This window comes from Haematobia irritans, chromosome 2 (assembly GCF_050003625.1).
Source record: "Haematobia irritans isolate KBUSLIRL chromosome 2, ASM5000362v1, whole genome shotgun sequence".
In the NCBI taxonomy this organism is placed as follows: domain Eukaryota; kingdom Metazoa; phylum Arthropoda; class Insecta; order Diptera; family Muscidae; genus Haematobia; species Haematobia irritans.
In genome coordinates, this window is record NC_134398.1 from 124553663 (window position 1) to 124571021 (window position 17359).

General features: G+C 33.1%; 1 protein-coding gene across 1 annotated transcript; it reads right to left on the reverse strand.

The window, feature by feature from the left end:
- Positions 1-2177: 2177 nt before the first annotated feature.
- hgo (homogentisate 1,2-dioxygenase) lies at positions 2178-16743 on the reverse strand. Its single transcript, XM_075296088.1, has 8 exons — positions 16586-16743; positions 6257-6532; positions 5986-6169; positions 3835-3955; positions 3643-3773; positions 3020-3301; positions 2437-2618; positions 2178-2368 (listed from the first exon to the last, which is right to left on the reverse strand). The coding sequence occupies exons 1-8, from the start codon at positions 16598-16600 to the stop codon at positions 2243-2245; spliced, it is 1317 nt and encodes a 438-aa protein (XP_075152203.1). The 5' UTR covers positions 16601-16743; the 3' UTR covers positions 2178-2242.
- Positions 16744-17359: the final 616 nt, after the last annotated feature.

Genomic DNA, 17359 nt, shown 5'->3' on the forward strand with positions numbered 1-17359 from the left:
AATATGTACACGGACGAAAAAGACTGTTTTTCATATGTTTGGGTGTACAAATTATATGTTTGGAACTCAAATTTTTCAACACACTATTTTTACGTGCAATCATATAGTGTTCATAAACTAGCATAACATGCTTGGGACATATATGTTAATATGTTAGAACATATTATGTTTGGGACATAAAATGTTTGTAAATATAATATGTTTAGATGCAAACATATATTAATTTGGAAATAGTCTATAAACATATATGTGTTTAGAAAGAGAGACCTAGAGAGAATGCTGCAAGTAAAATAATGGAAATAACCAATTAGCGCCTTAAAAATATATACACACAAAGAAAATTTCATTCAAATTTTTTACTATGTTACCAGTGTATGCCCTAAGGTGAAACATAGTATGTTTGAACAATACAAACAATATATTGTTTGGACCAATCCTGAAAATAACAGGTTGGCTGATAAGTCCCCGGTCTAACACATAGATGGCGTCGCTAGTATTAAATGCATATTATTTTTATATAGTACCATCCTTCCAATGATTCGTGTCAAAATTTGACGTCTGTAAGTCAATTAGTTTGTGAGATACGTCTTTTGTGAAGCAACTTTTGTTATTGTGAAAAAAATGGAAAAAAAAGGAATTTCGTGTTTTGATAAAATACTGTTTTCTGAAGGGAAAAAATACGGTGGAAGCAAAAACTTGGCTTGATAATGAGTTTCCGGACTCTGCACCAGGGAAATCAACAATAATTGATTGGTATGCAAAATTCAAGCGTGGTGAAATGAGCACGGATGACGGTGAACGCAGTGGACGCCCGAAAGAGGTGGTTACCGACGAAAACATCAAAAAATCCACAAAATGATTTTGAATGACCGTAAAATGAAGTTTATCGAGACAGCAGAGGCCTTATAGATATCAAAGGAACGTGTTGGTCATATCGTTCATCAATATTTGGATATGCGGAAACTCTGTGCAAAATGGGTGCCGCGCGAGTTCACATTTGACCAAAAACAACAACGTGTTGATGATTCTTAGCGGTGTTTGCAGCTGTTAACTCGTAATACACCCGTCGATATGTGACAATGGATGAAACATGGCTCCATCACTACACTCCTGAGTCCAATCGACAGTCAGCTGAGTGGACAGCGACCGGTGAACCGTCTCCGAAGCGTGGAAAGACTCAAAAGTCCGCTGACAAAGTAATGGCCTCTGGTTTCTGGGATGCACGTGGAATAATTTTTATCGATTATTTTGAGAAGGGAAAAACCATCAACAGTGACTATTATATGGCGTTATTGGAGCGTTTGAAGGTCGAAATCGCGGCGAAACGACCCCATATGAAGAAGAAAAAGGTGTTGTTTCACCAAGACAACGCACCGTGCCACAAGTCATTGAGAACGATGGCAAAAATTCATGAATTGGGCTTCGAATTGCTTCCCCACCCACAATATTCTCCAGATCTGTCCCCCAGCGACTTTTTCTTGTTCTCAGACCTCAAAAGGATGCTCGCAGGGAAAAAATTTGGCTGCAATGAAGAGGTGATCGCCGAAACTGAGGCCTATTTTGAGGCAAAACCAAAGGAGTACTACCAAAATGGTATCAAAAAATTGGAAGGTCGTTATAATCGTTGTATCACTCTTGAAGGGAACTATGTTGAATAATAAAAACGAATTTTGACAAAAAATGTGTTTTTCTTTGTTAGACCGGGGACTTATCAGCCAACCTGTTATACTTGCTTGAAGCAAAATGTGTTTGGGGTATATGTTACAGAAGCGATTTTTTGAGGGTGTATCTCCTTTTTTAAATAATATTAATTTGTGGGTATATATGCATCGGATGCGAATGAGGAAGATGTAATTTTAAAGATTTTTAAATTAAAAAAAAACACTTTAAAGAATATGTTATAGATATTTTTCAATGAAAAACTACATTTCGTAACATATATTACATTGTTTATGAAAATATCGATATGTTGGTATTTCTTATTTTTTTTTTTATAATATTTACCAATGTGAATGTCATCAATCGCAAATAGTATGTCCATCAGGTCTTCAATAACTTAATTTTATGCAATCTAAGAGTATATGCAAATACCCAATATGTTAGTTATTTACAAAAAATCATATCAAAATAGTATTCATATATATGTATTGAAGAAACAATAAAAACATTGAGAAAGATAAAATTCACTTATTTTTATTTATAAATCGATTGTGACCATTTCTGGCTATGCTTATACATGAAATCATTGCAATTTGAAGTTATTTTTCAACATTTGCCAACATTCGTAGTATTTGGCATCCAATTTCTGACAAGTCTCTTCACCCCATTTCGTGACAGCCATGCTTAAGGATGATTCGAACATAAAGGCCTTAAATAATAATTGAAATGCATTTTAATATTAACTATATTGCAAGCAAAACAAATACTCAAACTTACCTGAGTGCCTTCAGCCACACGTTCTGGGATCAAATTTGCTTTTGAAGCACCCTCAAAGCATTTAGCATCTGGTCCATGAGGAGTCATCATGGAGTGTAATGTAGCACCCCCAGGCATGAATCCTTCTTCTTTGGCCTCATAGCGTCCCAATATTAAACCCATGAATTCGCTCATGCAGTTGCCTAAAAATCGAAATGGTAACATACAGTAAAAAGTGCCAATATAAAGAAGAGGAAAAAATGTTACAGGTAGTAAATCTCTTCCGGTGTGGAACAACTTAGTTGACTAAATTTTAATGAAATTTTGTTTGTGTGTTAAATTGGCAACACATATGCGGTTAAGATAAGTCATTATTCCCATCCATACGGTATGGCGCAAATGCTCTTAATATACAGTTTTTCACTTCAACTTGCACATTTTTAACTAGGAAAAGACATTTGTGCTACACCCCAGCAGTAACGTATGGTTGGGAATAATGAGTTACTATCACAAGGCCATATTATTTGCATTACATTACTTTTTAATGAGTTTTAACTCGGAGCACCTCCTTAAGCAATTTCAGTCATTTCATTGCAATACTTACGATGATAATAGGGAGGTCTAAATGTGTGCTCTTGTACTGACCATCTTGGAGGGAATATAACAAAATCGGCAATTGCAGTTCCATATCTCGAGCTAGGGCATGTCAAAACAGTGAATATGCTAGGATCGCAATGATCAAAACTAACTGAATTGATAACATTGAATTTGGCCAAATTATATTTGTAGGGAACATAATTTCCATGCCAGGCTACGACATCGAAACAAGAATGATTCTGTTTGGCTACGAACAGATGTCCCTGGAATTTGGAAACCACAGAAAAATCTGAAATCAAAGATAACCCCATTAAAACCACTATCTGCACAGAAAAAATTTTCCAATTAAAATTTTAATTGAGTTTTAAAAAATATTCAATGAAAAATTTAATGGATTCAACAAATTTTTTAATTGAAACAAAAATCAATTACAAAAATTAATAGTAACAATTAATGTTTTAATTGGATCAATTAATTTATTAATTGACCTTCAATTAATTGTTTAATTGATACTATCATTTCTGTGATTGAAGACATTTCAATTTCAATTAAAAAATTAATTGGATCAATTAATTTCGTGATTGAATCAGATTTTTTTTTTGTGTGGGAATCTAATGTGAATAAATTTACCTTTAACTTCACGATCTTCGAACCAAGCAACTGGAGTTTCAAAATCTCTGGGATTGGCCAAGCCATTGGCGCCAATTGGTCCTAAATCTGGTAAATGGAAATGATTATCATATACTTCCAAGATGTAACCTCTGGAATGGGAGAATAATAAATTAAGAAAAATATATACTATAGTTATATCTCTCTCCATACCTTGTGGGACCCGAAACATTGACGGCATAACGAACACCCTGAGGTATAACACAAATTTCGTTGGGCGCCACTTTCATTTTACCAAACTCCGTTGTAATATCCAATACTCCTTCTTGGGGAACTGTAAATATAAAAATTGATTTATAATAAATATTAATTATATTTAAATTATTTATCAAATCCATAAAAAAAAAACATTACAAAAACAACCCAATAATTGATATATGTAAGCAGAAGCCGCAGTAGGGCGATGTCTTGCCTAATTCTGAAATGTAACGAAGACTGCGGTCCAGAAAATGAATCCGGTCCAGGTTTGGCTGCGTTTATTTTTGCCACCAATGGCGGTAGCTTGGTGAAGCAAATATATATACTTGTCGGGAAACCATCCATAAAAAAATTAAATTAACCCATTAAATGCGCACTGTATATTTTAAGATACAACCAGAAAAAATTCTTAAGTCTTAAAATGTTGAACGAATTCCTTGAAATTATTTTTTTTTTTTTTTGCATTTAAAACATCGCGAATTTTAAAGATGCTTTTTCCGGAAAATTTGTAGTACTTCTAAGTATTCTACAGTCAAAATTGAAAATCAAATTTTGATCAAAAATTCAAAAAACTACAAATTGGAAGTTAAAGAATATTTACTAGAGATGAAAGTAATTTCGTAAAAAAAACTGTGTAGTGTAAAAATATCTCTATGCTCTATTTTTTACTAAAATCAAATTGTGTATTTGGAATTAAAAGCTTAATTAAATGCGCACTGTATTTTTTATGATACAACCATTATTAAAAAAAAACACATACATTTTTTAAGAAAATGTGGTATGCAGAAATTCTTTTTTACCATTTTGCATACTATATATATTTTAGATTAAATTTGCATTTTATTAATATCTGCTGTGCATTTTTTCAGATTTCATATAATATAATTTGCTTAATTGGCTGCTACATTTCAGTCGAGATGAGTCGACTTTATCGGTGGCGGCGTTAACTGGCTACAAATAGCCGGTTCGTCAAAAATCGACGGTGCGACTCGGCGACTTCATTCTCTGTCGTGGTCTATATAAAGGGAGAGATTTTGGGTCGTCCGAATAAAGGAATTGACGTGGGTCCGAGCAATGTCCCCTTGTTCTCTTTTATCAAACCTAGGTTAGGTGGCAGCCCGATGTATCAGACTCACTTAGACTATTCAGTCCATTGTGATACCACATTGGTGAACTTCTCTCTTATTACTGAGTGCTGCCCGATTCCATGTTAAGCTCAATGACAAGGGACCTCCTTTTTATATGCGAGTCCGAACGGCGTTCCACATTACAGTGAAACCACTTAGGGAAGCTTTGAAAGCCTCAGAAATGTCATCAGCATTACTGAGGTGGGATAATCCACCGCTGAAAAACTTTTTGGTGTTCGGTCGAAGCAGGAATCGAACCCACGACCTTGTGTATGCAAGGCCGGCATGCTAACCATTGCACCACGGTGGCTCCCTAAAAAGGCGCTCATCGTTTCCAAAGTTGTATTTTTTTTTTTTTTTTTTGAAAATAAGAAAGTCGAAGGTGGGCGATGACGCAAACAACAACAGAGATACAGAAAAATTAACCATTTAGAAGTGGTTTGCTAAAATTAGACATGGTAGCATGGGTACATAAGACGCTGAACGCAGACTACTCCCAAAAGAGATTGTTACACTCACAGAAAAGTCAGCTAAAACATTCAAGAAATATATTGAATTTCTACACTCAAAAAAAATGTGAACCCTATTTAGCACTAAAGCCGATTTAACTCTATTTTAGTTCAAGTAATCATTACGTTTGGAGAAATGTTTATTAACTTTAATAATACGTTAGTTAAAAAACCAAAAAGGAGAAAAAATTATACCGAAATGAAGAGTAAAGATTTGCTAAACTCGTGTCTCCCACAAAATTGTGCGGAATTTCTTAAAATGTATAAATTTAACCAATCATTAAATTATCTTGAATTTGTCGAAAAATAATTACTTATTTTTGTAAACTCCGCTTGATATCTGCGTTTGTAATACACTTTAGTGAATTTTTTTAAAATTAATATAAGTTTTCTAAAATCAACCACAATGTTTCTTCCTGTTGGGTTTACTATTTTTTTAGTGTATACGAGTATATTGCTTAGTTACTCACCGATCAGAAAATCGCCATCACTATTGTAGAATGCTGTATCTTTCATGGAAACATTGCACATGAAGACATGCACTGCCAGACCATGACGACTACGGATATCACCAGCGCCGCATACTGTATGCAGACCTTGGACAAAATTCACTTGTTTCGAAGGTGCGGGAATATCAAAAGGCTTCCAACGCATCTAAAACAATTAAAAATTTGGTCAGATATTGTTTGGAGGTCCCATAGTTTTATGCAACTGTAACAAATCCATCACCATCTGACTTACCTGATTCGGGTTAGGCTTTTGTTCATCCCAATTGTGTGTTAAGTATTTGGAACCCTCTTTCTCATATGACTGAAATGGTAGATGTTTCGCACTTGGATTGATGCGATACAGCCAGGTACGGGCATTCTCTTTACGTGGTGCTGTAAATGCTGTTCCGGACAGTTGCTCAGCATAGAGGCCATATGGACATTTCTGTGGTGTATTCTGTCCTTCAGGCAAAGAGTTAGGACAACGAGGATCTTCCGAAGAGAAATGAGAACCAAAGCCACACATATACTAAAAATAAAAGTGAAGTGTAAATGGATTTTCAATAGAGGTAGTGAACTTTGAGTATAAACAATAAACCGTGATATTAAGGTTTCTTCACTAGCAGTAGTACACTCAAAAAAAGTTTACTTGAATCGAAATATTTTAATCATTTACATAAGTAATTTGCTATTGGCATTCAAACCAAAGACGAGGGATTTCATACCCTCTACCATTAAGCATACATATTCTGGGTCGTGGTGAAATTCGATCTGTCTTAGACTACACGGACGAAAAAGACTGTTTTTCATATGTTTGGGTGTAAAAATTATATGTTTGGAACTATTTAACACAATATTATTATTATGGATTATTTAACACAATATTTTTAAGTGCAAGCATATAATGTTCATAAACTAGCATAACATGTTCGGGACATATATGTGAATATGTTATAACATATTATGTTTGGGACGTAAAATGTTTGTAAATATAATATGCAAGGATGCAAAGTTAAGGAATGGAAGTAACCACTTGGCGCCTTAAAAATAGATATACACAAAGAGCATTTCATTAAAAAGTTTTCTACCAGTTTATGTCTAAGGTGATGCATAATATGTTTGAATAATACAAACAATATTTTGTTTGGACCAATCTTGAAAATATATATGCTTGAAGCAGAATGTGTTTAGGGTATATATTTTCGACAAAAAGTTTGAGACTCTAATCCCCAACAGTGAGGCGTGGTGTACACAGACCCCGGGGAATAAAGAATATATAGATTTCTACACTGATGGCTCCAAATTGGATGGACACTTGGGTTCCGGAGTATATTCTAATGATCTGGAACTTCGAAAAACGAAAAGATAACCTAATCACTGTAGTGTTTTTCAGGCTGAAATATTAGCAATAAGAGAGGTGGCGAATTGGCTGAGAAGTAATGTTCCAAAAAATGTGGACATTAATATATACCCAGACAGTCAACCTGCAATAAAATCCTTGGACTCTGTGTTCCTCGACTCGAAAACGGCCATCGACTGCCGCAAATCTCTCAATGAGATAACTGAGCAGTACAATATTCACCTAATATGGGTGCCTGGCCATAGCGGATGATTTGGCAAGGCTAGGGACTACCTTACATATTCCTGGGGAACTAGAATCTGTTGGTATGCCCCTGGCTACCTGCAAGCTCATGCTGTGTGAGAAGGCTGTTATGATGGCAAATGTTCGATGGGAGAATTGCAAGGGATGTAACGACACTAAGCAAATATGGCCCCATTTAAACTTGAACCGCACACTAGATATGCTAGTGTTCTCGAGACGTCAGATATCACTCCTGATATCTGCTATAACGGGTCGCTGCCTGATAGGCGATTTTGCAAACATTATAGGCGCGAAGTATAATGACTATTGTATGAGCTGTCATGATGCGGAAGAAAAGGAATCAATTAAACACCTCTTGTGTGAGTGTCCTGCATTTTGTGTAAAGCGCAAGCAACTTTTAGGAGCATATAGCTTCAGATTACTGGCGGATCTGGAAAACGTTAACTTAAGCAGTCTGCTAATGTTTTTGGAACAATCTGGTTGGTTCAACAAAGAAGAATAATCAAGAAGGTTCAGCGGTTAAAACTAGAAGTGCCCATATGTAATAGGTACTTTTAGTTAATGTGGTATCACAATGGACTGAATAGTCTAAGTGAGCCTGAATCTTAATCGGGCTGCCACTTTAACCTAACCTAACCTAGGGTATATATTACAGAAGCAATTTTTTGAGGGTGTACATCTGAAGCTTTTTTGTATCTTTAATCCAAAGGTTCAATACGGGGTATGGGCTAAGCCCATCCTCATCAGAGGCCTTTCTATGCTTATGGTTTTTATTTTATAAGAGCAAATCAATTTGATTATAACAATTTGCCTTACTTCAAAGACATACGTCTTTAACGTATGTCGTTGCCAATTTCGTATCCTAAATTTAAGAATTTCGTTTAATTTCTTCATATCATCTTCATTTATCCTTACACTGAAAAAAACAGTGAACCCACCAGGAAAGAAAATTTTAGTTAATTGTAGAAAAATTTGATTAATTATAGAAAATTTTATCTAAACTGTATTATAAACGCAGATTTCGCGCCGATTTCGCAAAAATAAGTAAAAAAATTTCGACAAATTTAAGAAAATTTATTAGACAAAATTATTATTTTTCACTTATTAAAGAAATTTTCGTCCAAAAGTCCAAAATTGCAATAATGTCTTTAGTGCCATACGAAGTTCATGATGGACGCATTATTCGTAAAATGTACAAATATTAAGGAATTCTGAACTATTTTGTGGGAGACACGAATTTAGTTCATCTTTATACTTCAATTGTGTATAATTTTTTCTTCTGCTTTAGTTAAGTTAACTTACGTACGCAAAAAATTGTTAAAGTCATGGAAACTTTCTTAAAACGTAATAATTCTATAAACTAAAAGAGAATTAAATCAGTTTTAGTGAAATTCACTTTTTTTAGTGTATTCTGTAAATGTTTGTTTCCTCTAATTTACATTATATGATCTTTCATATTATGTCAATATTTTTGTTCGGTGTCGGTAACCCAGTGTCGGTTAGGTTAACTATAGTTGTTTCGCTTCCTTAGACTATTCAGTCCATTGTGTAATTCAACGATTTTTACCTTGCCTTATTGACTTTTGTATTGATTCCGATCAAAAGATATTTAAAATAAAAAAAATTACGGAGCTATCTAGCTGTATATCTAAGCTCTATTAGGATACAGATCTGATCTTCTACATTTTCATATTCTTTTTGCGATATATTAAGAAAGCTATTCATGTGCAAACAAATGTCAAAGTATACGTTTTCTTAATTTCAAAAAAGAAACTTTAAACCGAAGTTGGAGCTTTTTTATATTTAATCCAAAGATTCAATATCTCAGTTTAATTAAAGATTATTTTTATAACCACATAGTGGTCAGGGTATAATAACTTTGATCTACCAAAATATGTGCCTACCAAAAATATTGATTTTAGACCCCATAAAATGTATACCGATCGACTCAGAATCACCTACTGAGTCGATCTAGCCTTTGATATCCGTCCGTCTGTCCATGTATTTGTTGTTCGCAGGATTCCGGTCGCAATGATTAATCTTTTTAATGAAATTTGGCACAAAGTGTTTTTTCGATGAACGCTATTATATTTGGACGATTTCGAAAAATGAGTTTACATTGCGCTTTTTTACCCACCGATCATCGTCAAATTTGACACAAAGTAATTTTATTCACTATCCTTTAAGTGAGCAAAATTGCATCGAAGTCGGTTCAGATTTAGATAAAGATCCCATACAGATATAGCTCCCGATTTTACCAAATGTGGCCATGATACTCTTAATTATTAACCAATGTTACTCAAATTGCAAGTTTTAAAGTATTATTTATTTAGACTTACGTATAGCTCTTACATAAATATATTGCCCAATATTCACAATTTTGGCTACACTGAAAAAAAGCATACTCGGTTCCAAAGATTTTGTCTTTACTTTAAAAAATTTGGTATTGATTCCGAGCCAAAGAAGCGGAGAATACAAGTAAGGATACTTTTAAGACACAATTCTCTTTTATATTTAGGTTATGTGTACTTGCTTCTAGGAAGCAAATTTTAATTTTTCGCTTTCTCAGCTTTTTTTCTTCATATGCTATCAAAGTCCTTTAAAAACGAGTTAACGGCAACTTTATTTTCCAAATTAGGACTCGACTTCCAGTAGAAATTATGCTATGTTTGAAGTAAAAAACTTCTTTAAAATAAAGTTTTGAAAAACATGTCCTATATTTGAACGATTTTTTGCTTTGTAGTCAAGATGCAAAAAGACAACAAATTCAAAGACAATTTCATTAAATTTAAAGAATTTTTCTGAATTATTAAAGTCATGTTGACCTTAGCCTATAAATTTTTTCTTTCATGTTAAGATACCCATTTTTAAGCCAAATCACTTAATTATAAGGACAATACGACTTTATTGAAAAGTTTATCGACTTTTGGACAAGGAAAATAACTTTATTTTAGAGAAATGCGTCTTCTATGCTAAGCAAAATTTGTATTCGTATTTTAAAGACATGAAATCTTTGACCTCACGACAATATTTTTTTCAGTGTACATTACCCACACTGAGACCCACCGTGGTGTAAGATAATGCTTTTCATTAATAAATCATCATGGCGCATCTCGTGGTACTATGCCAAAAAATTGGTTATAGCCCTAATGCCCACCTTGCATACACAGGGTCGTGGTTTCAACCCCAATTTCGACCAAATACCAAAAAGTTTTTCCACGGTGGACTATTCCACCGCAGTAAAGCTGGTGACATTTCTAAGTGTTTCAAAGCTTCTCTAAATGGTTTCACTGATACCCGTTCGGGTACTCGGCTATAAAAAGGAGGTCCCTTGTCATTGAGCTTAAAATAAAATCGGGCAGTACCCAGTGAGAAGGGAGAAGTCCAGCACTGTGGTATTACAATGGACAGAATAGTCTAAGTGAGCCTTTCTTTTCTTTATTTTAAAAACAATTTCCGATTCTATGTTTTAGCTAAACGACAAGGGACCTCTTTTTTAAAGCCGAGTCCAAACGACATTCCCACCCAATGTGTGTAACCACTTAGAGAAACTTTGAAACACTGACAAATATCACTAGCATTTCCAAGAAGGTAATAAATATCGTACACGCACTATTTTAATTAGCGTTGACGGTGCTTAAATTTCCGTAATTACAAAGTTACATACATTCATAGAAAAAGTCTGCTAAAATCAACTGTGGATGTTTGCTGTCATATTATTGTATTATGTGGTCTACCGGATAACAATTTGTAACATATCTGCCCTAGAATATCCTTAAAAGCCCCTAATTGAAATCAGCAAATATTTTGTATGTAGTTAAGTCTTCATTTGGTAAATATTCAGATTTTTGATTTGGTGTGAACGAAACTAAAACATGTTTATGGGTAATCGGGCTTAAAAAATTGCAGATAATGTTTGTCGTTTCAAAAAAAATAATTACTGCTTTCCCTTTTTCGACAGACTTTCTGCTGTTTTAGTACATTTTTCGACTACGAACTTTTTTGGGTGTAGCATAACTTCCTCAAAGAGACCTACAAATGGTATTATGGGTACAAAAAACTATTAAAAGGACGTATTATGAAAAAATTTGCTCTTTTTACTTTGAATAAAAAATGCCATTGGTAACAATCCGTTTCTTTAACAGATTTCAAGGAAATCAAATTCCTTACAAAAATAAATAGGCGGACAGACCGACAACCAGCCTACACTCTCATCAAAAAGTGGTTGTTTTCCGACGAAAGGTCAAGCGCCACTATTCTTGATAGTTATCTAGCTGGAAATCAAAGCTCTAAAAAAATTGAATATGGATATAGATCTTTTTTTTTGTCGAATTTTCATTCTCTCTTTGCGATATGAACAAAACTCTTAATGTAACATATAAATAAATGCCCGTCCAAATTATAGCACATTCAAAAAAATGAACCCTTAAGGCTCTTAAGCCAATTTAACTCTAGTTTAGTTCATGGAATTATAATGTTGTAAGAAAGTTTCCTTGACTTTCATAACCCGGCAAAAAATTTGGAAGTTCTTCCAAAGGCACAACTTAAAAAGCACTTCCAGAAGATGCACTCCCAATGATGTTCTTTATTTTAACTACACAGGAAGGAGGACTTCCGTCCTATGACAAGCCCATATTTTAGAAATTTTTAAGGGACATAAGAAATTTTTAAGGGACATATCTAGCTTTAAATCTAGGATCAATAAAATTTAAATTATGATACATATCTCATTAATCGAATTGTCAATCTTCTTTTGTGATATATTAATAAAGCTCTTCACGTACAAACAAATGCCAGTTTAAAAATCCAAATTATAACACACTGAAAGAAGAGTTTTCATTCCTGAGGAACGAAATTTTAGACAAACGAAGTTTTCTTTTAAAAAAAATTATTTTAAAGGCAATTGTTGCAACGCTTTTCATAAAATCGGGTTTATTTGCTCTTAAAGAAAACACTTTTTAACAAAGGAAATTTCGTTTGTGTAAAATTTCGTTCCGGAGGAAAGTATATTTTCTTTGTGTGCAGATACTTTAAGTAAAAACTGTTTAACATTTAAGTTGCATAAACTGAACAAAATCTTTCACATATAAATAAATGCCCGTCCAAATTATAGCACATTCAAAAATAATGAACCCTACAGGCTCTTAAGCCTATTTAACTCTTTGTGTGCAGATACTTAAAGTAAAAACTGTTTAACATTTAAGTTACATAAACTTTCATAATTTTCCAATATTTTTTTCAGTGTATTATATGCAACACAAACGCAACTCAATTGAGGGGGTGTCATACAAAGGAAATCCTTGTCACAAACTTTGAGAATATTTTTCTGTTAGCTCCAATGATGCAACAACGACTGAAGTGAAAAGAAATCCAATATGAAAATATCCCAAACAAGTATGCAAAATATATTGAAGAAGTATATACAGTAGTAAGTTCGGCCGGGCCGAATCTTAAATACCCGCCCACATGAATCAAATATAATGCACGCAAAAAAATAATTCTTTCCTCCCAAACGAAATTTTAGACAAACAAAGTTCGTTTCTCATTTGCTTTTCGCTGTAAGGAAGTATATTTGGAAGAAAAGTATATACTTTTTGTGATAAACGTTTACTCTTTTCCAGGATGTAAAAACAATTTCATAAGGACAAACTCAAAAAGAAAACATTGTTTTCTTGCTAATTGCATTTTCCCTCACATCTTTCGCACATCCACGATGTTTTTTAGTTCTTAACACCTTTCCTGTAATACCAACAATGTAGAAGAAATTACACGATTTTATAAATTTTTTAAATTTTTTTACCTTTCGCCTGGACGGAGAATCGAACCGCGGACCATGCACTTTGTAAGCCAACACACTAACCACTGAGCTATGTACTTGTTATGGTCATCGATAGATAAATATCCATATAAGTTATATTTATATAGCATAGCTTGCGGCGCCCACGAACCGAATAAACAAAGTTTATTTAACAGAAACAAACATTTAGTTTGGCACCGTGGAGCAGTGGTTGCTACGTCCGACTTGCATGCCAAGGGTCGCGGGTTCGATCCCTGCTTCGACCAAAGTTTTTTGTTTTGTTTTTTTTTTTACATATATTCCAGATATGTTGGGAAGATATTAAATGTTGGGAAGTATATTAAATTTTGAACTGTAAAATTTGTCTTATTAAAGACCTAAAGTCAGAAAAGTACAGTGTTTGATATAAACGAAAAGGACTTTGTTGTTGTTTCAAAAATAACTTTTTTTATTGAAAAAATAAAAATTTTGTAACAAACGAATTTTTTTGGTGATAAAAGTTTAAGATTTTCGAAGCAATTCAAAAAACTGTAACAAAAGAAAAACGTTTTCGGTACACGTTTTCCAAACGTTTTTTTTTCTTTGCGTGTGGTTTACTTTGAAAACTCTTCGTCTTAGCGGGTTACTTGATAATACTCGTATATAGAATTTCAGGGGGTTTGATGACAGATATTCTCCCAAGCAAATCAGTTCAACCAGTATGCTTCCCGAAGATAAATTTAAAGATTCTAGCTATGAAGAATAGATCAGATTCTGGATTTATAAAAACCAATTTTGTTTGAGTTTTAGAGAAACCATAAACATATCGTGTAAATGATGAAATAAAGCCTTGATTTGAAATCTTAAATCTGTAGATTTTTGCCGCCATTATTTAAATGATTACGAGGAGTAAAATCTGGAAATTTCAGTTTCAAGCAATTTTTTTGATCAGTGGGCCTGCTATACCCTCAAGAAGTGAAATCGGTCTATATGGATGCCTTACCCAATGGACCGGTAAAAATAAATGATATACACAATTTTGAGGGTGTAAAATACCAGTATATTTACATTTTCGGAAAATATCGGATAAGAAGTACGGTTTCTAGAAGCCCAAGGACCAATACTAACTATTTTCATGGACCAATACTAACTATTTTCGAGACACCTCTTAATGGTCCACAAATACCTCTAGAATTCCAATTTCAACCAAATTGGGTAAAAACTACGGATTCTAGAAGCCCAAGAAGTAAATTTGAGATATCGGTCTATATGGGAGCTATACCAAAACATGGACCGATACGGACCATTTGTCGAAAATGGCTCTTTGTGGTCCCAAAATACCTCTAGATTTTAAAATTCAGACCAATCGGATAGAAAATACTGTTTTTAGACGCCCAAGAAGCAAAATCGGGAAATCGGTCTATATGGGGGATATACCAAAACATGGACCGATAGGCACCATTTTCGACACAGCTTTTGATGATAAAAACTACGGTTTTTATAAGCACAAGAACTCAACTCGGGAAGTCGGTTTATATGGGGACTATAAGCTAAACATACACCCAAAAAAAGTGACCCCGCCGTGGAAGAAAATGTAGGTTTATTTTAGAAAATTTTAACTAAAATAGTTTTCTAATTGCAACATGTTACAAATAAGTTAATACTTTTTTTCAAATTGAAGAAATTTTTTTAAAACTAATTAATTTTTTTCTGTTGTTTAAGAAAATTTCATATGTTGGAAGAAAAAATTGAATTTGAAAATTGTTAAAATGTCGTTAGTACAATTTTAATAAAATTTACTCATTTGAGAGACTTATGTACTCAATTTAAGCAAACTTCTGTCATTTTAGGAAAATATGAACTATTTTATTTTTTAGTAAAATTGTGCACTATATTTGTATACAACTTTTTTCTTATTTTTAGTTCACGTCATTAAAGTTAGCCAAAAAATATTCAAATAAGGAACATTTACACATATTGTGCAAAATTTAACTAAAATCAACTAATCTTCGTGAACTAAAATAAAGTTCAGTTGGCATTAGAGCCCCTTTTTCTGAGTGTACTTCTATGGGACGTATCATAGTTTGTCATCACGTGGACAAAATTTGTGAAACACCGATTCTATATACAAATCCTTGTAATTTAAACACCTCTTTGGCTAAACTTTTATTTATTGTGTAACACAAAAAAAACACATTTTCGGTACTCATTTTCATGAGGGAGAGCGAAAAACTAAAAAACGCATAGGTCTCTCAGACGTAGATTAGGTGTCTAGGTTAAGAGGCAATTTTGTGTCAAACCTTGTATTTATTATAAAGACTTTTTGTACACCTTCAATAACGCGCTCTTTTTTGACCATGTGCTGAGATCCAATTAAACTAGAGCCACAGATATTTCTGTACATTTTAATCCGTTCTTTAGATTATTAACTATTATTATCTGCCTGACTAAAGAAAGCCATGACATAAGGTATACCAGCCTTTTAATATTTCTGTACTAGATGATATGAATTATTTCCAATTTTTTTCGTTGTTTCTTTGACCAATTATTTATGTTTTTATTATTATTATTTTAATTTAGCTAATTAGGCCTAACATGTTTTTGAAATAAAACTCTTTTATTTCATATTCTCCACTATTTGGTGGCTTCTCAAGAGATTCATATTTTTTCCACTTTCACCATTTACATTTTTCATTAGTTGATATTAATGAGTAGTCATTAATATTATTTATTTTATTGAATTTAATTAAATAGTGGGGATTTTTTGTAGACGTGTACAATTTTTATGCAATTTCACTTTTGAAAGCACTTCATTCACAGCTCATTGGGTCTTAAATCAGTAGTTGAAATTATTTTCTTAATTTCAATATGAAATATTCACTCTCGATTAAAATCACTTAATCTTTTTTATGTCGCATATTATTATTTTATAGTGTATGATATATACAAGATTTTATATGTTGTCTCAAAAACATTTCATGTCTTTAATTTTTTGCATCTTGGTACAGATTGTATAAAAAACTGAATAACAATTCACTGCGTTAATTTGTAGACAGATAAACAGACAAATAAAATTATGGAATTTAATTCTTATATCCATTGTTGTTTTGTTGTTGTTGTTCTTATTCCATTTTAATTTATATGAATAATTCCGATAAAATATCTGGAGACAGGATATCTTCCTGTTGTCCATCGTTCAATACCTTATATTCACTCATTTTCGTTATTGTTAATTCACCCACGTTCCAGAACCGATTTAAACCGTTTTGATATTTTACTCGATCCTGAACTTGTTTACGATTTGACGACACAATTGAGAAAAACTCCCTATCATGCTTGACGATCCTCTTTATATAGACCCCCATCGGTTGGTGGTGATGGTTGGCTGGTTAGTTGGTTGTTTACAATAACACTTGCCACCAAGATTTAAGACTGCACAGACACCGCGCTTAATGTGGATAAACCTGTCTAAGAGATTTTTCTAATTTCTATTCTGCATACACTCAAATAAAAATGCCTATCTTATCGAAATGGAATTTATATGGGCAAGCATTTAGAGATAAAAGAAAAACAAGTATATAAGTAACTTATATTGTATACTGTGTTTGTTTTAAATGCTGACGATCCTTTTAATCGTAATGCTTATCTCATAGGGAATTAATAATTCTTATGTATTTCTTCGCACACGTTAAATTAAAATAATTCTTAATGATCACACAGTGAAAGATTTGCATGTATCACCTATATTATGTACTCAATGAAATTTCTTATTCAAACAAATAATTCTGTTATTAAGAATACATATAGAATACATAATATAACAATTAGGGTACTCGGAAAAATGGGTAACCAATACCAAAGATTTTTTCTTTACTAGCGTTGCCAGTATTGGGGATTTTTTTTTCAAATTGGGGAAAGCTTTTTTGTGAACTAGGACGAATGGTATGGAGACTTTGAGATTTGGCAAAGAATTTCCA

Excerpts from the sequence above, each read along its gene's own strand:
- hgo (XM_075296088.1), bottom strand. Across the intron at positions 3,956-5,985 it reads TGATGGCGATTTTCTGATCG|TTCCCCAAGAAGGAGTATTG; the intron begins GTGAGTAACTAA and ends TTATATTTACAG. Across the intron at positions 2,619-3,019 it reads TAGACCTCCCTATTATCATC|GCAACTGCATGAGCGAATTC; the intron begins GTAAGTATTGCA and ends TTCGATTTTTAG.